Here is a 22,192-nt window from a genome sequence, read left to right as displayed (position 1 = left end):
GGCCTAGGAGGAGGGGACACTGCACTTGAGCATCTCCATGGCAGCAAGAAAATTAATATTTTCAAAAATTTAAAGTGAGTTAATCCTTTTCCTCTTTTAAAAAAGATAGTGAGAGCACCTTGAATGAGTCATTCTCTTTAACTGCAATACCACTAAGGTTCCTGCTGGTGGCACTACTGAGCTTATAGAACTCACTCCTCAGCAACGCCACCTTTGTGGTTCTGTAGCTGTTTTTCAAATTGCCTTTCAAAATGCATTTAAGGAATTTCATTGGCCTAAATATAACAAAATATAATAGAACAGGGGCCTGCTAAATCCTGTAAACTGATTTATCAGCCTAGAAATTCGAGGCGTAAAATGGGCGCCAAAGCGTCCAATATGGTGGGCGGCGTGCGCCCGTGTTCTGAGCCTGAAGTCTGCCTCCCGGCAGATTAATAGAGGCATCAAACGAGGCACCTAGGGGCCCGCACCTGAAGCAGGTGTTCGTCCCTTTGCATGTGCAAGTAAGGGGCCTAACGTCTGTTTTATACCTCCTGCAGCAAATTGGCTTGCCCTGAGCGCCGGCTGCATTGAGGACAGCCAGGTCTACGTGTGGCCTCTCCAGCGCTGCTTAAAGGCTATTTCTAGACCTTCCCGGTTTAATGCGAGTCCTCAGTAACAGACCGTTTTCTCGCCTCACTGCACGGGCACTGTACCTGTGCAGACCACTTGCTCGTTGAATCAGAGGTGGGAAGTTTGGTAAATCTAGGCTAGACATTTTTATTTTCGGGTTTATGTAATTTGCGTTATTTAAATAGTGCTTTGGTGAGGAGGGCACATTGGTGAGCTGTTAGTTGATGTCGCAAACAATGCTCGTCTGTAAATCTAATTTTTATTTGAAAATGATTTGAACTGTGTTGAAGCCGGGACTTTAAGAAGCGGCCAGATGGACAAATTAAGATGGGCTAAGTGGCCTTCCTTATCAGTAATTATCTTGTGTTCCTGTGCAGTTGTTTAGAGGCTACAGGGCGTGGAACAGTAGAATGCCCAATTTACTCCAATAGATGTGCTAGTACCCTGTTTAAATGGGGGACTGGCACCAAATCTCTGTTAGCAGAAAAAGAGTGAATGAGTTGAGTACTAATTAGATTAATAATTGGGTAAGATTGCTGAATAATCTGATCTGTTGGCAATCTAATTGTTTCAGAAGACTGGAGATATGCAGAAAAACCTAGTGCAACAGCCCAATATAGTGAGCTACCAACACACTGCACTTTACAGTGGCAGAGCATGGATTTGTGCCTACATTTCCTTATAAGACATTCTTTTGATTTTGGCTAAATGGACAAGCGAGATCCCCAAGCAGAAGCTTGGCGTTTCCCGCACAGAAGGAAGTGGAATGGGGATAGTCCCCTCCGACAGCTCATGTGCTCCTTCTCGAGGTTGGCTCAGCAGTGGCATTCTCGGGCCTGAGATACCTGGTACATCCTCTTAGTTGGGGAAGATGTATGACATGGCTGAACCCTAAGGACAGGGAGCCAAGAGAGAGCGTTAAATGAGGGGGGGAGGGAACATGCAGAAAGGAATTGAAGCAGCTGGACTTAAATGGGAAACAGAAAGGAAACATCAGCACAGCAGAATAGTATGGTGGTTGGTGAATTGACAATTAGCATCTTCAACGTTAGTCCCAAAGAATAAATGGCATCTCAACAACAACAGGTTAAATTTATATAGCGCCTTTAACGTAATAAAACGTCCCAAGATGCTTCACAGGAGTGTTGTCAAAAAACACAAAATTTGATGCCGAGCCATATAAGATGATGTTAGGGCAGGTGACCAAAAGCTTGGTCGCAGAGGTAGGTTTTAAGGAGCGTCTTAAAGGAGGAAAGAGAAGTAGAGAGGCGGGGAGGTTTAGGGAGGGAATTCCAGTCTCTCTCTCTCTCTCTCTCTCTCTCTTTCCCCCCCCCCCCCCCAGTCTCTCTCTCTCTCTCTCTCTCCTCCAGTCTCTCTTTTTTGCACCCTCTCCAGTGTCGCTATATCCTTTTCATAATATGGCAATATGTCCTAGGCAGCTGAAGGCACAGCCGGCAATGGTGGAGCATTTAAAATCGGGGATGTTCAAAAGTCCAGAATAGATGGAACGCAGAGGTCCAGGGGAATTATAGGCCTGGAGGAGATTACAGAGATAGGGAGGGGCGAGGCCATGGAGGGATTTGAAAACAAGGATGAGAATTTTAAAATTGAGGCGTTGCTTAACTGGGAGCCAATGTAGGTCAACAAGCACAGGGGAAATGGGTGAGCGGTACTTGGTGCGAGTTTACACGGCTGATCTTCTATCTCAACTCCACTTTCCTGCAATATCCCCATATCCCTTGATTACTTAATATCCAAAAATCTATCGATCTCTGTCTTGAATATACTCAATTACTGAGCCTCCACAGCCCTTTGGGGTAGAGAATTCCAAAGTTTCACAATCCTCTGAGTGAAGAAATTTCTCCTCATCTCAGTCCTAAATGCCAACCCCTTATTCTGAGACTGTGACCCCTGGTTCTAGACTCCCCAGTCAGGGGAATCATACTCCCAGCATCTACCCTGTCAAGCCCTGTAAGAACTTCATATGTTTGAATGAGATCATCTCTCATTCTTCTAAATTCTAGGGAATATAGGCCTAGTCTCCTCAATCTGTCCTTATAGGACAATCCCCCCCCCCCATCCCAGGAATCAATCTGGTGAACCTTCGTTAAGAACATAAGAAATAGGAGCAGGAGTAGGCCATACGGCCCTTCGAGCCTGCTCTGCCATTCAGTAAGACCATGATCTTTGACCTCAACTCCACTTTTTGCCCGATCTCCATATCCCTTGATTCCCCTAGAGTGAAAATATTGCACTCCCTCTAAGGCAAGTATATCCTTCCTTGGTTAAGGAGACCAAGAATGTACACAGTACTCCAGATGTAGTCTCACCAAGGTCCTATATAATTGCATAAGACTTCTTCCCTCTCATTCTCTTTTTTACTCTTAACAACAGCAACTGCACTTTAAAAGTAATCTATTAGTTGTGAAGTGGCTTGGGATGTCCTCAGGAAATAAGGGGGGCGATTTTAAAGTAGTGCTTAAAACATGTTTGAAGTCCGTTTGCCCCGCCTGGTCGTGCTGGCGTGGGACCTGGGCCTTGTTAGCATCCTGCTGGCGAGCTGCGGGCACCAAGTGGGCACAACACTGCTGCTTGCCTTTTCTGGGAGGACGGGAAATCGAACATCTCCCATGCTGAGCCTTCTGGCAGACCAGGTCTGGGGGAGGGATGGTGGGGTGGGTGGGGGGTGGGGTGGGGGAGTTGTGGTCTTCCCAGAATAGGCCGGCAGCAGGCTGGAGGTTTCTTTCGTGGGATTGGGGGTGGGGGAAGTGGTTGAAAGGTGGAGCAAGAGTGCTCCTTCTTGGCTCACCAAAAGAGATTACAAGTTTCCTGGGCCGTTTTGTGAGCGGCCTCCAGGATTCACTTTAAAGATATGCATATCTATCGGTTTCCTGTCTGTTTGTGGCAGGCGAGCCTGGTCTCCCATTTACAGGCTTGCCTGAATATTGCATCAGGGGGACCTTGAGCTCTGATGGGACGACCGAGAGGCTCGCCTGCTTCCCCCGGATTTTCAATTACTGGCTGATCATTTTTCCAAGTGAGAAATTGAAAATCACTCCCAAAAACCTGCTGTATAATTCAAGTCTTTCTTGCGTGTAGTTTTAGGGTCGCACGTTAACCTGTTTGATATAAGAAATAAAGTGATTTTGAAATCATGTGAGCCACATTTTAAAGATTTAATCAAAATGAGTCCATTCACAACCATGGCTGTATGATCCAGCCCAGCTCCAACCCAGCTGAGCCCAGTTCACATGTTAGAAAGTCCCAAATTAGGCACCGTTGTGTATATGATATTGCACATATCCAACTGCACTCCTGGGGAGGAATAAGTTCAATGTTTTACAGTTCCAGAGTGGTTTGCCTGTATAAATCACCAGTCTTGTGAAGTTGGGTGGGAGGAGGTTCATGTGGAGCGTAAGCACCGGCACAGACCTGTTGGGCAGAATGGCCTGTTTCTGTGCTATTAATTCTATGTAATTCTGTGGAAGCAGCAGCTCTCTGCAATTATTCCAGATGGTGGGATTCTCCAGAACCCAGGGGGTAATTGATGACACCCATTTGGCTCTGCAGGATCCGACCCACAATTCCGCCATCTTCATGACCCACAAGGGGGTACCTGAACATGCAGCTTGTCTGTGACCATCATGCATGGAATAATGCAGGTCAGTGCACATTCCCTCGGCAGCAGCCTCAATGATTTACCGTGAAAATATCCACAGCGCCTCCTTCGTTTGATTCTGGCTGAAGAATGTACGATTGGCCGCTGTGCTTTGAAGCCATGGTTCACGGCCGATCATGAACACCAGTGGAGTGCAGGTTACCGGGAGTGAAATAGAAATCACCATCGGCATCCTAGTAAAGGTCAGTGTTTGTCCTCCGATGCTGTCAAGCAAATGTCTTCCATTGCTGCGCAGCTTTGACAGTTAAGAAGACACCAGCATGAGGCAGATGAAGAAGGGTGCACGCCATGTACAGGAAGAGCCAGATAGTAATGTCTGTATAAGCACCTTTGTGGACTGCTAGAGCCATATTACAAGGCTCTCGTTGATGAAGTCTTCATCCAGTACATCAGCAGCCAGCTCTACATCTTCACCAGGCTGTGCCCAGTATACCCTCACCTATATTACCAATTGCTGCAAATAAACTCTCATGGATTCTATTGCATCCTTCTATTGAACCATTAATCAGCATCATGCCAAGAACACTCTCAAAACCAACGCTGCAGAAAACGCAAACATTGCTATCAATCTCTGGAAATCTCAGTTAAACCAAATCAGGTGACTTTGGGCTAATTGCACCTAATTTCTGGAGTGTAAAACTACACCAGAGCATTATTCACATAAATTCACAAAAGTCGCATGGGGGGGACCGGGCTATGTAAATGAGTGGCAGAGGGTTTTGGCAGATGTATCTTGGAAGCGACGCAAATGATCGAGGAAATTTGCACGTAGCGATGTTTCAGTGTAAGTTTGGCGTAAACCAGTTGCGAGCAAATTTCCTTGGAGAAAAGGTGCAACTCTACTCTTACGGCAAAACGTTCCAGGAAATTCCATTTCACAGTATCTAGAAGTCTAGCTCGCTCCATCCTATACACAGTGTCTAGGAGCCTGTATCTGGAAGTCTACCAATCTCTACCCTGCAGCAATCCATATCACATCCTGTGCCAGTTCAGTTCTGGGTGGTTCATATGCCTTCCACATAAGACCTTCAGACTATTTTATCATATACTAGGAAGTTCGAGCGGTTTCTGAAGGTGAAGAGTCAAAGGGGGAGAAGTTGGGGGCGCTAACTTTTGAAAGCTGGAAAAATTAGCGCCAGGCGCGAATGATCCTCCGCTTTCTCTAAATTCAGCATTAGCGCTCCAGGAAGGAAGTGGAGCGCTAAATCAAGTGCTCCACTTCCTTCCTGGAGAGCTGAAGGTCGCAGGCGGGTCGGTAGTGGTGCAGCGCTGCCGAGATCCGAAGCTCCTTCCTTCCCTTAAAGGGAAGGGCTATCACTGCAGGCTCTGCATTGGGACCAGTTAGCTGGTCCCCGACAGCAGCCACGATCCGGCCCGATCAGTCCAGCAGAGTACCGGGCTGATCGATCGCAGCTGAAGAAAAATGGAAAAAATTGAAATAATGCATTGCAACAATTTTTATACTTACTGCGCCAACATCCCCCCTTAACTTGTGCCCCCGAATTACCCAGCCTCCCGAACAACGCCTCCTGCAGCTGTCGGTGTTGTCACCCGGCGATGCTGCAGGGGGCGGAACCGAAGTTCGGGTCCAGGGTGATGCGCAGGACAATGGCGTCACGCTCTCCAGGCGCAGGAGATCGTGGCGCAATGTGCTACCGCCACCGCAAACCTCTGGGCCAATTTCGCGGGAGTCATACATTTCGCCGCACCCGGTTGCGAAGTTGTTAGCACCCTGTTATCCCCCCCTGGAGGCACTAACGGGAGGTGCTAAGGAGGCAATTTCTAGCCCAAAGTGTTTGTCTCCTTCATCGCTCAGTTACAAGAATTGATCTCCTTTAACATCCTTTTGTTCCAATCAGTTCCTGCTGACTTGGTCAGTATTTTTGTTGAAACTGTAAATATTGATGACATCATTGGGAGGAGCTCTTGAGCCTGACTGAGGGGGGGAGGGTTCCTCTCTGATCTATGGAAATTAGAATCAGGCTGGTGATTTTGTAACACAGAGGAAATCTTTCCACAGTGTGAGGGAGCCCTTTCAAATGAAGGGCTCGCTGCATGCGTTTGGGCTCATGGTTGGAGTTCCACATTGCCTCAAGTTCCTCCCAGCTGTTCATCCAATGCCATGATTAGTATCCACCATTTAAAATGTTATTTCTTAATGGAGAGGAAAAAGGAAATTGATATTAAATTAGTCCAAATTCTGTGAAGTGTTTCATGTTTTTGGGGTGTGCCAATGGTGAAATTTCCCCTTTAAAAGCAGCTTGAACAAAATCTGGTCTCTATCTCAACCTGACTTCATTAGCACTGATTTACTTCTGACCCTGAGTGGCCATTCTAACTTCCTGTTATATGAATTTAGTTAAGTCTAGGGATTATTTTTAATTACAATTAAAACCACTTAAAGATTTTTTTTTTAATTAAATGATTTTGATCGAAGGTGTAACTGGTGGACACATATTGGTTTGTTTTTTTAGAGCCATTTAATAGACCAAGTGGTTTGACTGGTCTGAGATCCTTAAGTAACAGCGCCTTTGGTGGACTGGGGAACCCTTCAATCAGTGAGTATTTCTGTCCTTTGGGTTCTTTGTATGACTCTCTCATGTTTTACTTTGAGAAGTGATACTTTGGCTGATACTCGGACAGGACTGAGCCGTTACTGTGAGTTCTAGCATAGCCAGCACTGTTTAGCCATGAAACTAAAGCCAAATCCATGCTGGTGAACTAAAAATGAATAAAACTATGCTCTCGAGTTGAAGTCATTAGATTAGATTACATCTGTGTGTGTTACACTTATCTGAATTACATCTGTGTGGATCACACCTGTGTATATTACAATCTAGCTGTGTCACGTCTGTGTAATACCATTCTGTATGATCCTTGTCCATTACACCTGTCTGTGTGTCACACCTGTGTATATTACCCCATCTGTGTCACACCTGTGTATATTACCCCATCTGTGTCACACCTGTGTATATTACCCCATCTGTGTCACACCTGTGTATATCTTACCTCTGTGTATCATACCTGTGTATACTATACCTATCTGTTTTGCACCTGTGCATATTACACATATCTGTTGCACTTGTGTTTATTACTCCTATGTGTGTTACACCTGTGTATATTACACCTCTCTCTGGCATACCTGTGTGTATTTGTATTACGCTTGTGTGTATCACACCTGTGTACATTACACCTATTATGCTTGTAACATACTTGCGTATACTGGTGTCAAACCTGTGTGCATCATACCTGTGTATATTACACCTATCTTTATCAACCGGTTTACTGTATCAGGGTATCGCACCTATCTGTATTACAGTATCCCTTCTATATGTTTCATAGTATCACAGCTACATGTAACAGAACTGTTTTACACCAATCTGTATGGTAGTATTACACTTAACTGTATCGCACCTGTGTGTATAATCTCATAACCTTATTGTTTTATGACTCAAGCTGGGTCACCATGCGTGCAGGCTACACTGTCGTACCTTGCCCACATTGCCATTCATCACATGCGAGCCAAGGCATTGAATGTCAGCAGGCTATGGACCCATTGGTCTGTGGTTCAGTTCCACAATAGGGTGTGCATTTTCCACATAAAGCATTGGAGGAGCTCCAATGTACGACGTCTCTGACTGACTTCACAACAGAAACTCTGATTTAAGTAGATGAATGCCCCCGAGGTTCCGAGTTGTTATAGGGTGTTCAGTCAACCCGTGCTCTTCATTCATGCCCATGCCCTTGTGCCTGTAGCGTGTATAATGTCACTTGCCCCACAGCAGCACTAGTGTGCATTGGCAGTTCTTCATTTATTGGATCTCATTTCTATGACAATTAAAAAAAAAAAAATTTAAAAAAAATTCTACTGTTTATTATGTTTTAGAGATGCACGCTGTTATGGATTTCTTGCAATTATCAACTTTTGCTTTCCTTTGCTGCTTTATATAATATTCTTTTTGATAGGTTGTCATTACATATTACCATTTTGGTAATGTCTGCGAGGACTGAGTTGTCTACATCCATGTGCCCTCAAGTCTGTAGAAGGTTCAAATTGACTATTAATAAAGAGAAACCCTAAGGGATTGCACTGACTCTGTGCAGTTCCTGGAGTGGTAGAGTTTGAGTTTAGAATCATCTCAGTGACTCCTTGCACACTGATGTCCTGATCAAAACTATCCCATGTTACAACGCTCCCAACACTTTAGTCCTGTGATTTGCAAAAGTTCTTTTTTTTCTTGTAATTTACATAAGAACATAACAATTAGGAGCAGGAGTGGGCCATACAGCCCCTCGAGCCTGCTCCGCCATTCAAGAAGATCATGGCTGATCTTCGACCTCAACTCCACTTTCCCGCCCACTCCCCATAATTCCTTGATTCCCTCAAAGTCCAAAAATCTATCGATCTCATCCTTGAATATGCTCATCAACTGAGCATCCACAGCCCTCTGGGGTAGAGAATTCCAAAGATTCACCACCCTCTGAGTGAAGACATTTCTCCTCGTCTCAGTCTTAAATGGCTTACCCCTTATCCTGAGACTATGTCCCCTAGTTCTAGACTCTCCAGCCAGGGGAAACAACCTCTCAGCATCTACCCTGTCAATCCCTCTCAGAATCTTATATGTTTCAATGAGATCACCTCTCATTCTTCTAAACTCCAGAGAGCTATAGGCCCATTCTACCCATCGAACATGTAAACGTCCAGTTAGATTTCCTGACTGAACCGTGAATATTAAAAGAATGTCACCAAAACGTGCGCTTAATAATGAATTGTTGTGTTGATAACGCTGGAGTTGTCTCGTAAGAAATCAGTGAATCAATAATTTGGTGCTGCTGTCTGCATCTCTTAGCAACTGGATTTAGAGCCACAATGCTAGGGGCCTGACATCTGGTCTCCGGTCCGTCCTCTGCACTGTCAATTTATGGTGGAAAATGATGCATTAAAGTAGAGAAAGAAAAGAAAATCCCCCCCCCCCCAAAAAATGGAGTTTAAAGCCTCATTAAACACTCTTCATGCTAGTGGCAGAGACGTGGTCCATTGCAGTTGTCGCGTCAATATAATGGTAGTAATGAGTGTTTAGTGGTGACGGTGAGATTATTGTGTGGCTAGAGCAGAGAAAAGAAGAAAAACAGTTCAGAAAATCACCGGGAGAGTAAGTTGGAAAAGATGGGGAAACAGCAAGACAGATAAAGAGAAAAGATTATATGGAGGAAAATGTCGAGAAGCAATAATAAAGGTAAATAACAATCCTGGAAACAGGGATAGAAGGACAGTAAAAGAAAATGAGGAACAGCGCTGGATACATAAAAAGAGACAAATGTTCAAGTAAAAGCTCCTAAAAGATACAGAAAAAAAGAGACGGGGATCAAAATGAAGAAGGAAAGAGATCAAGGGAAAGATAAATATTTCCAATGTCAAGAAAATGTTCATGTTAGTGAGAGTGAATGGGATCTGTACGACTAGCTAATAATCTAGTTTGCTTGAACAGAAAATCCTTTGACAACATTGCATTACCTTCTGTTCTCCATTGGCATTCAGTAATGTTAGTGAAGTATTGCACAGGATGGTGCTGTTGGTCTATATTTCACTTGTTATGTCTGAAAGAATAGCTCATTCACCATTAAAATACTTTAGGTCAGTTTTTTTTTAGAGAAAATGCTGTAACGTTACTGAATAACCGTAATACTTTCAGTCTGGATCAACATTACTTCTACTGGAGGAGTGTTCAAATTATGGCCCATGGGCGGTTAATAGCACCTCCTTCCCCATTCCTCCCCCCAACCCGGCAAACCCTCCTTCAGCGTCCTGCCAAACTGGCACTTGAAGCTCAGGCACTTCCTTCCTGTTGGTGTTTCAGTTTTTCCCCCTTTTTTTCTAGAATCTTGGATGTTACAGCACAGCAACAGATCATCTGGTCTGTGTTGGTGTTTTTCACCACCCCTAATCTAATCATGCTCCCCTGCTCACTCTCCATGCCCTGTAATATTTCTCTTTTTCAAGCAACTATCTAATTTTTGCAAAGACTAACCACCCTCCGTAAAGATTATTTTTTCTAACCTCCCCCTTAATTGTTTTTGTGATCATCTTAAATTTGTGTCCTCTCATTACTGTCTCACCCACCAGTGGAAACAATCGATAACCACTTACCCTATCCTCACTCTTCATGATTCTGGCGACCTTTATCCTGCGCAGTCAATGTTAACTTTTCCGCAGCATCAGAATTTGCAAAGCGGTTTGTAGGTTACTGAGGGTATGACAGACATGGTTGTATATTTCTGCATAATGTGGACAAACATTGCTGTGCAGCCCACTCACAGGAGTGCACTTGTGGGTAAAAGGCAGTGAGCTGAGATAGAAAATACAAGTGGACATTGGAACATTTGGTGGTGATGTGGCAGTGGTGCCTTCTACTCCTGTACTTTGCTGACACTCGGAACCAGATAAAGATCAGGAGCTCAACATAATGAATTGCTTTGAAACTCAATTTTGTGTCGGCAATTTTATTGAAGATGCAATGAAGGTGACCGCTGAGATTGGTGGTTCCTTTTTCCTGTTATTTGTTCCCGTGTTGTATGCGACACTGGCAAGGCCACATTTATTGTCCATTCCTTGATGCCCTGTGAAGGTAGTGGTGGGTCTTCTTGAATCGCTACAGTCTTTGTGACGATTGTCCTCCCACAATGGTGTTAGGTAGGGAATTGGGAATTCCAGGATATTCACCTTGTGACGATGAAGGAATAATGATATATGTCCAAGTCAGGATGGTGTGTGACTTGGCAATGATGTTCCCATTTCATTGTTGCTCGTGTCCTTCTCGGCGGTAGAGGTCTCGGGGAGGAAGGGGCTGTCAGAATAACCATGTTGTTGCAGTGCATCTTGTAGATCGTACATACTGCAGCCACAGTGTGTTAGTGGCGGGTGTGGATGTTTAGTCCAGCCACAGGGGCACTGATCAAGCAAACTGCTCCGTCCTAGATGGAGCTAAGCTACATGAGTGTTGTTGCGGCTGCACCCATCTAGGCGAGTATTCCATCGCACTCCTGACTTGAGCCTTGGAGATGGTGGATAGGCTTTGAGGGGTCAAGAGACGAACCACTCATTGCAGAGTGCATAACCCCCTGCCCTTTTAGCCGTAATGCTGATACAGTTAAGCTTCTAGTCAATGGTGACTCCTAAGATGTTGATAGAGGGGGACTCAATGATGGTGATGTTGTTGATATGCAAGGGGAGATGACAGTACAATAGCCTAGTGCTTATGGTACTAGACAGCAACTCAGAAGTTATGAGTTCAAATTCCACCATAGCAGGTTGTGAAATTGAATTCAGTAAATCTGGTAATTTTGGTCTGGCAACAGGAAAATTACCATGAAAGCTTACGGATTGTTGTAAAGATCCAACTAATTCACTAATGTTTTTCAGGGCAGTCAACCTCCCACTCCTACCCAATCTGGCCTACATGTGACTCCAGACCCACACTACATGGTTGACCTTACTGCCCACTGAAGTGGCCTAGCAAGCCACCCAGTTGTAAACACTCGCTGCAGAGTTCAGTAATAAGAAGTTCCTTATAGGTTGTGACTACTAATACCAGCATGTTACAGTTCAGTGTTGTATGTTTCTTGATCCGAATCGTGCTCACACAGTAATGTATCAAGTTTAACATTTGAGACTATCCTCCCAGTTGACACAAACTATAAAGACAGCAAAATCTTTACGGGGTGGGGGGGAATTTGGAATATAAATAGAGAAAATTACACTGCATTGATGTATAATTTTACTGCTTTTTGATTCAATTTGCCACAAGTGGATGCTTACTTAGTCCTGAGGTAAAGAATCACTGTATTGTGTCCTGAGCATTATGTTGCATTGAACTGTTGGCAGACTAGAGTGATCCCTCAAAGAGCTGGGTTCCAAGTCCCCAGTTGATGCACTTGGATAATTCATTCTGTCACTGGCCATATCGTATGCATTGTACACTTAAGAGGAGTGGACTGTAAAGGTGAGTCCCGTGCAGATTTGGTCTAATTGATGGGGCTAGGCCACAAACAGGCATCACTGACTCTGTTCAGATATCTCTATTGCAAAGAATCTAAGTCCCATGCTTGAATAGCCTGGGCTTGTGCTAAACTTCACCCACATTATAGACTGTGGCTCAACAATTCAGCTTTTGGTTGGAGTTTGATGGGTTGGGACTTGGGATGAATCCAATTCAATGTTGCTTAGCTTACCCTGTTGTTTTTTTTTAATAGATCAAACCCAAATGACACTAACCTATTGCCCTCTTTTTAAAAACTACTTTCTTAGCACACCCTGATGCTTTCGAGGCTAAATGCACTGCTGGAGATGATGCTGAGTTGGAGAGATTAGGAAGGCCTCACTAACCAGCCCAGTGTGAGCTGAACTCTGCCAAGGCAGAATTGGGGGGTGGCACAATTGGCCTAAGTGCACCTGGCCTTAGGAATGGCAAAGCAGCCAGAGTTCCCCCTGGTTATCGCTCTCCAGTGACTCCTGCTGGAAACGAGGTACAGGTGGACATCGGGTGAGGACACGCTCGGACTCCACTCTGCTGACAGCTGTGTTGGGTTCAGGAATGAAATTCCTGCAGTGCCTTGTGTGAGGTACTGGAGCATTGCATGAAGCCGAACCCCATCGTGACTCCCTGCCTGTGAAGGGTAGATAAGGGGAGGAGGAAAATCTTCCTTTTAAATTCTTTTGTTCCCCCTTAATTCCCAAATTAGACCCAATCCTTTCAAATCCATTTTGTAATTTCCTGCTGTATTTGTGGTACTGAACGATCAGTTGAATGGCAATGTTCGTGCCTGGTTCTTTCTTGTAAATCTCTGTAATTTTTCCCTTCTTGTTTCCAGCTGCCAATAGTATGTATACATTTTAAACTCAGAGTGCGTGGCTTGGTAAGTACTGACACGTCAACTGCCAGACTTTTATAAACATTTTTGTTTTTTTTGTTTTTTCAACCATTTCAGCATCCAACACAATGTTCAGCCACAAAGATGGCCCCAGTATGCAGAGCTTTAGCAACCCTCACGAACCTTGGAATCGACTCCACCGAACGCCACCTTCGTTTCCAACCCCTCCCCCTTGGCTGAAGCCAGGGGAGCCAGAGCGCAGTTCCTCTGTAGCAGCTCATGACAGAGATAGAGATGTAGAAAAACGAGACTCTTCTGTTAGTAAAGATGAAAAAGAAAGGTACGAAGGGTTAAGCAATAAATTTGTCCAGTCCGATTCTATATTTAAAAAAAAGAAAGAGCAGCGAACTCGAAGGTGTGGGTTATTCATTGTCATATAATGTCACGGTAAACTTCCTTCAAATCCAATTAGCTGATTCATGTGCAATATTGGACAACTGTAGCTTAGTTAAGAAAGTTATTTACAAATTTAACATTCTACTAATTGTAATTGATATTAGGCACCTTCAGTCTTTAAATTCGGAGGAACGTGGACTTTGTAATCTACACTCTACTTAGTTTTATCCTTTCCCCATTTCTTAGAGTATTGTTCCAGCCCCCTTTTGCTATCCTTCCATGTGTACTAGTGTCTGTTAGACAGCGTGCCAATGCTACCCTGCAAAGAGCCTCCAGGGGACCTACAAAAATAGCACGAGTTGACTGGTTCGATTCCCCTCCCCCACCCTTTCTCCTTCATTCAGTGGTCCTCTTATAATGGCTCAGCCGAGATCTGGGACTCGCTGGTAGGGGCAGTAGAGATACGTTGCACCCAACCACGGTGTGGCAAGGTCCACTGATGTGCTGTGTCATCAGACCGCCCATTGGCTTCACACAATTGATTAAAAAAAATGCATAATTTTCCTTTGAAGAGCCACCATTAATAAATAGCTGAGGGAAATAAAGCGAGGGGTGTGTGTAGTTGAAGTTAGTGTTAGGGCACCTTGCTGGATCAGCATAAAGGGAGCTCTGTCTTGAATGTGCTCTGTCCTATTGCTGGATGAGGAGTGCATGATAATATCACTAATCACAAGCACCATTATTCCGTACCTTGCTGAACACAAGGAGAGAGTCTATGCTACGAAACGATAAGCTGTTATTTTAACAAAGCAAAATTGGATTAAAGTAGAAACTCAGCAATGTTTAATTTGCTTAAAAAGAAAAGTTTTTCTAATCATCTTTTAGCAATAAGTAATTCTTTACAAATAAGTATAATTGCTTGATGATTTATGATCCCAAACTTCAGTTAATTAGAATTTTTAATCATTTTTAACAGTGGAGCTTCTTCTTGAAACCTAAGACAGCCAAGGCTGTTCTGATAATTTTAATATTAAATATAGTCAAATGATCAACCACTTAGCCCAGGTAGCTCGGCACAGCAACAATATTTGCATGGCATTTTGAAAATGATATTCCTTGAACCTATTTTTTAAAAATCCAGAAAGTATACAAGCTAAAAATTTCACATCATTCCATTTTTATTTTCATTTTACATAGAAATAACTACAAACAAAGATGTAATTGTAACACCACAAATTAGCCGTGTTCTGTATAGAGTGGTACATTATTGCTCATTCACTAATGGGTTCTTCAAAGAGAGGATTAGGTACTCTTGGTGAAAAGGGAATTAAAATGGTGCTACCTTCCTCTTAACTAGTGAAATTTTAGTTAGCCTAGAGTACTAACAACTTCAGAGATGTGAATCAGAAACAAAACGGTTTTCTGATATATAAAATTTTGTTTCTTATTTTAAACTGATGCTTAATTTTTCCTTTGAACCAATTAATTGAACCAATTAATTGAACCAATTAAATAGAACCCATTATTGATCCTAGGTGTTCATAATCACTGAGAAACTACCATTGCAATGCCCTTAAAGTTATGCTATTGCTGTACTGTTGCACACTGGAATTCATTTTGACGTGACGTGAATCCTGAAAGGCACACCTTCAAGTTCACTACGCATTTAGAGTACACTTCTGGCAACACTGCTAACTGACGTTATTGGCAAAGAAAAATTGGTTTGCGATTATATTCTGAATGGTTTGGAACAATGTCTCAAGATATTATTCTGTTAAGGATTTGGTGACGAATATGAATTCCATGATTGTATTGCTAAATATTATTATGTTGATCTTTTTAACTTAATATAATTTTCAGCAAACTAATTATGTAATGCTAATGCAATGGGAGGAACACTTTGTAGATTAGATTTTTATCTAGAAGGATTTTGTGTCTCGTACAAGAATCCTAATGGGTTGGGTTGAATTGTCTCTCTTGGAGAAGGACAATTCATCTATAAAGAGTCCTCCCATTTGTTATTCTTTGTCAGTAATAACATTGGGAAATTTTCACTTCAATGAGTCCTGTTGTGGAGTTAGTGCAATTGTATGAATTGGGACTGGCCTATGTTGTTGACATAGCACTCTTCAGAAGACTCTGGATTTTTCTCCCTTTCCAGCCTAGAACACTTCACAAGTTAAATCTCTCAGACCATCAGGACAGCCATTTACAGATCCCGTAGTCTCTTAACATGATGGGTAGGAGACTCATGTATATCAGTGATACCACATTCAAACTGAGAAAACACATGGAGGTAAAACTCCTATTGACATTTTGGCAAAAAAAGGTGGATATGAATACATTGTGACTTTTTTTTGCTGGGCCTGATGATACCAATAAAACATTATCACTGTAGGGATGAAGCCAAACTAGTTCCTACCTTAGGCAGCTATTTTAGTTTGTCTCAGATGATTGATGCCAAGTATTAATTCCCTAAACCCATTGAGGAAAAAAACCTATTAAGAATCCCTGATCACAGCTGCAGGAGTAGCTGCTTAATCCTGATAGAGATTACATCCAACTAATCATCTCTTATTCTTATTGGTGACTGTAGTCACTATAGAATGCAAATCATGTACCAGAGAGGCACTGTAAATGGAAGCAGCTGCATTCTGTAGTGACTACAGTCACAGCTAAGAATAAGAGGTATTCATCCTCTCATCCCCTCCCTGCTCGTGGTAAAGGTGCAACTATTTGTTTTACCTCTCCCCCATCACCACGCTATATGTTAATCATTTGAGCCTATTTTGCATGGAAGCCCCCTGTAAGAAGGCTATTTTACCCATTTGATTGCATCCTTCCAGAATCCCAACCTCAACTTTCTTTCCATTCCAACATTTAGATGTCTCTTAAGTGAGTCCAGTGTGATCACGCAGAGCCCACTATCTGCAGTGAAAATTAAAGTGTTCAACTGCAGTTCTTGCTAATGTGTTTCAGCAAGCACCTACATAATAAACAGGATATTGCTCTATCACAGATACATTATGGGGATTATTTTACTGACACCAAAGATGGTTATAAACCTACTATGTGGTTAATGCTATAAAGTAACTCTCATAGCCCAGTATAATAAGCGCTGTTCCCCTGATTGTTTGATTTTTATCACATAACCTCGGTGAAGGACCAGGTCCTGTGGTGCACACCACCGCCAGGGTTGAAAGTGAGAGGGAAGACTCGATAAATCAAAAGTATAGCTGGTTGACGAGCTTAGGTTTTAAAAGGGTGCAAAAATTTTGAGGTGAGGAAAGAATTTAACCTGACCTACTCAGCGGGAAACTGCCACAATCCAATCAGCACCCCTTTTCACACGGCCTGATTTTACTTTCCATTGTTTCCAGTTACCGCAGGGTGGGTTAGGTTAAACTTACCCCCAGTGAGGAAAGACCAAATGATAATTGGTCATAGTGATATCAATAAAATAGAGGATGAGAAAGATAGTGATGGGATGAGAAGTTTTTAAGGAGAATCTTTTATTTTTGGCTGGAAAGGATTAACTAACCTTCAAAAAGAATTTCCAAATTTGTTCAGAAGTCAACAACTTGGGCACATTGAAGCTGTGGCTTTCTTACCAATTTAACCTGGACTCTGAGTAAAGCAATATGCAGTTGGGGAGGTGTAATCTATACGTTGCCTTTCATAGTATTGTGAACTACCTGGAGAATTGCAGCATGCTTGGGCATATTCCTGCTTGTCATGGTTTATCATTTGCCTGTTGCACCTTGTGGTTCTCACTTCAATATGTTTCAGTATTTTGTGGTGTGCGCTTGTTGTTTTTGCTTTAAATGAATATCGGAATTTGTTTGCCACGTATTTCAAAATGGTGGCCGCAAAATAGAATAGCAAGAGGTTGTTTGTGATAACCGAGTTGGCATGACATTTTTGTTTCTTTAACTTTCTCCTTTTTTTATTTTCTAGATTCCCCCTCCCTGCACCAGTATTATCTATCACTGGCTTACAGGGTGGGCTAGAGACAGTGCTCTGGCCTCAACCAATCCTGTTCCACAGCTGCCACTGGAGGTGCATGAAAGCCTCAGAGTAGCTGCCCCTCTGACTTTCCTTCTCTCCCTATCTCCAGCTAGCACTTCTCTGAGAGACTGCAGTTGAATTCAGTAATGCAAGTGTTGAGGCGGGGGGGGGAGGGTGGAATTGTGGGTACATATCCATATCCTACAATTCTTTGGAGCTGTCTGTTGTAACATCATGCTACCCAATAGCAGCGGGATTATTTCAAACCTATAGGGGATTATTTCATGAAAATGCATTGGCAGTGGGGTACCTCGGACCTGATAACCTCTCCACATGTGAAAATTAAAAATTTTGATTTTTTTTATATTAAAAATTTTTCCACAATAACATACACCACAGCCAATTTGGGAAAGTAAAATGCAATAAAAGAAAAATAATGTAGTTACGGCCCAATAGCTACTGTAGAAACTATCAACCAACTCGCCCCTGTCTCAGCTCATCTGCTGCTGAAACCCTCATCCATGCCTTTGTTACCTCTAGACTTTGACTATTCCAATGCTCCGCTGGCTGGCCCCCCATGTTCTACCCTCTGTGAACTTGAGGTCATCCAAAACTCTGCTGTCTGTGTCCTAACTCACACCAAGTCCCATTCACCCATCACCCCTGTGCTCACTGACCTACGTTGGCTCCCAGTTAAGCAACATCTTGATTTTAAAATTCTCATTTTTGTTTTCAAATCCCTCCACGGCTTCGCCCCTCCCTATCTCTAATCTCCTTCAGCCCTACAACCAATTTTCCCCCTCATTTTTTTTGGGTGCGTGACCCCTTTAAACAGCCACTTACGTGGCTCAGCGTCACATTTTCTTTAACGCTCCTGTGCAGCACCTTGGGACGTTTTAGAACGTTAAAGGCGCTATATAAATACAAGTTGTTGTTGTTTTGTCAGTTCCAATTGTGTGGCAATCAATAAAAATCGGTGTCCACAAACAACCTGTCATTTGTTTCAAGGGACTTGCCAGTTTTGAATATTTTAATTTGCATAAAAGGCACATTCTTACACAGACCTAATCTTTAATTTTTTCATTAGCGGATTGCACTGACTGTTGGTAGTTTTTCCACAACAGCTGCTGTCGAGCTATATTTCTGAGCTGCTAATGCCGAACGTGTGAATGGGCCTTCACTTTCTCAAATGATCAAGGTGGCCCTGTGCAGCTCTTCACAGGCTCCCCAAAATGTCTCCCCTTTTGTACTTTACTTTGGCGTAAAGTTAAGGGCGCCCTGTCAGCAAAGGCTATTGGCTACCAAGCTCGGGTATTAAAAAATAAATTAAATCCACGATTAATTGAGGCTTATTAATAGGAGCTTTGGGAAATTGTCTGAAATCTGCTTTGGGCTGTTGCAAATGAGAAGTTAGTTCAAGGACTTGATAAAAAATAAGGTTGTTCAGGTAAAGTCATGTTCCTCTTTAAAACTCTTTTTTATTATATATATATATATCTACAGGGATAGTATTGAGAAGCGGCACTCCACCCATGCTTCATCACCTTCTGTAAATCAAGTTAATTCTTTGGGACACGGTCGTAGTTCCACTGAGCACAACAGAAATCATGTAAATAGTGAACTGCGAGATAAAGAAAGGTCACGAGAACGGGATCACACAGACACTTGGAAGGACTCGTCTGTTGATGAGCACAAAGTTAAGGAAAATCATGCTCCTGATAAGGAGGGCCTGGGACTGGAAAGCAGGATCGTGGAGGACTCCAACAAGCATATGAATCGAGTTAATTCGCCTTACATTAGGCTACCAAGCACAGACAACACAAGGCCCAGCAGCATTGCCACCCGAGAAGTAGATAGGAAAAGTGAGTCTTCATATGACCACCAGAAGAAGACCAATGAGATTAAAGTGAAGGAGGAACGGAAGGAAGACAACGATATTATTTCTGAAGTGATTCAGACGCAAAGGCCCTCTGAGCACTCTCAACCCACCTCGTTGCCCAATGTCCATCCGAGCCCCGCGATGACCTCCATGCCTATGGCTATGGCCATGAGTGGGGTGCATCCCATGAATAGCATTAATACACTGGACAGGACACGGATGGTAGCTCCTTTTATGGGGATTAGCCCAATACCAGGAAGTGAGCGCTTTCCCTATCCTCCTTTCCACTGGGATCCAATGAGGGATCCTTTGAGAGATCCATACAGGGGGTTAGACATTCATCGGAGAGATCCACTGGCCAGAGACTTCTTGCTGAGAAGTGACCCCTTGCAACGACTGTCAGCACCAAGGTTTTATGAAGCAGAACGCTCGTACAGGGATAGGGAGCCCCACGACTACAACCGTGATCATCCATTAGCTATGGATCCTAGACGTGAACATGAAAGAATGAGCCACTTGGAAGAGCGTGAAAGATTGAACATGCTCAGAGATGACTATGAACATGCACGCCTGCATCCCATTCATGCAGCGGCCCTGGATGGTCACATGCCTCATCCAAGTCTATTGACACCTGGACTTCCCAGCATGCACTACCCCAGAGTGAGCCCTTCAGCAGCACACCAGAATGGCATCCTTAATAAGACTCCTCCTACAGCAGCTCTGAGTGCCCCTCCCCCTCTCATACCGACAGGTGGAGCACGTGCTGGTTCTCCAAGAAGGACTACCCCCTTGACTAACACAGAGGCACGGGACAGGCCACCTTCTCACACACACAAAGACATTGAAGCACGATAATACAAACGTGGAAAAATAAATGAAGGTAACTTATTAAGGACACTCTATCAGTAAAGGCCACTTTTGTAGTGTGATAACCCACCGACTAAAGCACTGGACTTCAATGGACCGTAATCAGTGGGTGTGGCCTTCGTCACCATAAAAATGTAAAAATACTTTGCAGAAAATACAGTTTTGTACATTTTAAGTTTAAATTTTGCAAATGTTTAATGTCATTTTGTTCCTTTCTTCCTGTTAATTTTATTTGTAGTATATATATAAAAAAATGTGTTGTGAAGAAAGAGCAAGCTAAAAAGAGTAACTGGTATATTTATCAAGAAATTGGGTATGTGGTAAATGAGACAACCTAAGAAGAGAGCTAAATTGTCTTTGAAGTGTTATGGTTAAGACTTGGAGTGAAGGAATCAGGCTGTATAGACACTTGTGTATAAAGGTAGTTCCTTGGCTGAATGGAGCTTGGTACATATATGCAAAAAGGAAGAGACAAAAAGCTTTACCATGTACAAATGTAAATAAATTTAAGGGCGGCTGTGTGACAGTCGATTCAGAAGCATTGGACAAAGCGTGCTATTGGGAGATTAATTATCTGTTAACACAGTCTGCTTGTGCTGTGTTAGATAACTTTTTGTGGCTGTACAGATATTCCCAACTATGCAAGCAGGCGAATGCCCTGGCTTTTCACCCAAAAGCCTGCATTCCTCAACGGAGCCTTTTCAACACACAATTCACTTAACCGCGAGTCTAGCACATTACATTGTGTCTGAGGATTGTAAACTATGTTAATGAAGTAAAATTAGTTCTGTTGGTCTAATAGTGTATTAAAGTGCTATCTGAAGTTGTTTATTCTGTTTTGAAAAAATTCTATCTATGACAGTTGTTTCTTATGAGCAGAGATCTATTTTAGTAGACACCTGAAGGTTTAGTTGTGCGCTTCAAATTTGTGAACTCCTGATGTTGTGCAGTGTTTTTGAGAAACAAAAAATAATGTACACTGGATCAGTAGTGCTAGAACTCAATATTGCCTATAGACTTTCATTTGCAGATATGCTGTTTATCATGTACGTAATGAAGTCCTTTACAGACCCTATTGTAAAGTGAAGCGACTCTGAATCTTCGGCATGTGCTTCATAAACAAAACTTGTGTTATGTAAATTGTGCCATGTTATTAAAAAATCAAACTGAAGTGTTCAGTCTAACTGTGCTGTAAGCTTGTGTTGATATTCTTTGCTCTTTATTTATTGCCATTTCACAGATTGAGTGGCTAAAAAAACCCAAGACAAACAAATACTGACATGGAAAGTGGTCATTTATCATCCATTTTAAGGACAAGGTGTCTGTATGAACAGGCGGCAGTTTGGACAGTTCAGCTGTTTTGGAGAAGTTTCTTTTTCATCTTTTTCCTCCCATAATTTCCAACCATTCTCCCAACCCTCTGGAAGGTGTTAACTCTCCTTTATAAGATATGTTTCATAGGCCAGACATCTCTCCAGTGCTTTGCCAAAGTAGCCATTGTTGATGGTTGAGCTGTGACAATGAGTGCTGGCGGGTTACTGTACCATGGAAGGCTTCACAGTCGAGCCCAGTAATGTTCTCACCCAACATCCAGAGATGTGTACATCTTAGCAGGGGTCACTGGATAATAACCAGGAGCGGGAAGCCCGCTGACTCTCCGGCCCACAGGCCAATTGTAACAGTCTAATTGCTGCTGTAGCAGAGAGGACATGCCTCAAAGTGTTTCATCCCACTCTTAAACCTCATGACTGAAACGCCACATATAGACATGCGTGCAAAGCTGGAGGTCTTAATCAGCTGGGGAGGCGGGCAAATCAAACTTTCAAAACAGATAGCATGGGGCGGGGATTAATTGGGGATAGTGGAGATAGAAAGTTTGACAG

General features: G+C 43.0%; 1 protein-coding gene across 9 annotated transcripts in view; it reads left to right on the top strand.

Moving 5' to 3' along the window:
- auts2a (activator of transcription and developmental regulator AUTS2 a) overlaps positions 1 to 21,497 on the top strand; it is a 1,321,624-nt gene extending 1,300,127 nt beyond the window's left edge. For 7 of the 9 annotated variants that reach the window (XM_085964474.1, XM_085964476.1, XM_085964473.1 and 4 more), the window contains 3 exons: positions 6,766 to 6,849; positions 13,277 to 13,499; positions 19,067 to 21,497. In XM_085964474.1, coding sequence (XP_085820600.1) covers positions 6,766 to 6,849; positions 13,277 to 13,499; positions 19,067 to 20,297 — 1,538 coding nt within the window. In that variant the 3' untranslated portion in view covers positions 20,298 to 21,497. The remainder of the gene's footprint in view (positions 1 to 6,765; positions 6,850 to 13,276; positions 13,500 to 19,066) is intronic. The other 2 variants (XM_085964480.1, XM_085964479.1) reach the window with 1 other exon arrangement.
- The last annotated feature ends 695 nt before the right edge of the window (positions 21,498 to 22,192 follow it).

Source organism: Somniosus microcephalus, chromosome 22, assembly GCF_052327205.1.
Source record: "Somniosus microcephalus isolate GS21.2 chromosome 22, FLI_Smic_1.0, whole genome shotgun sequence".
Lineage (NCBI taxonomy): Eukaryota > Metazoa > Chordata > Chondrichthyes > Squaliformes > Somniosidae > Somniosus > Somniosus microcephalus.
Note: the sequence above shows the minus strand (reverse complement) of the source record. Positions and strands in the feature narration are given on the sequence as shown.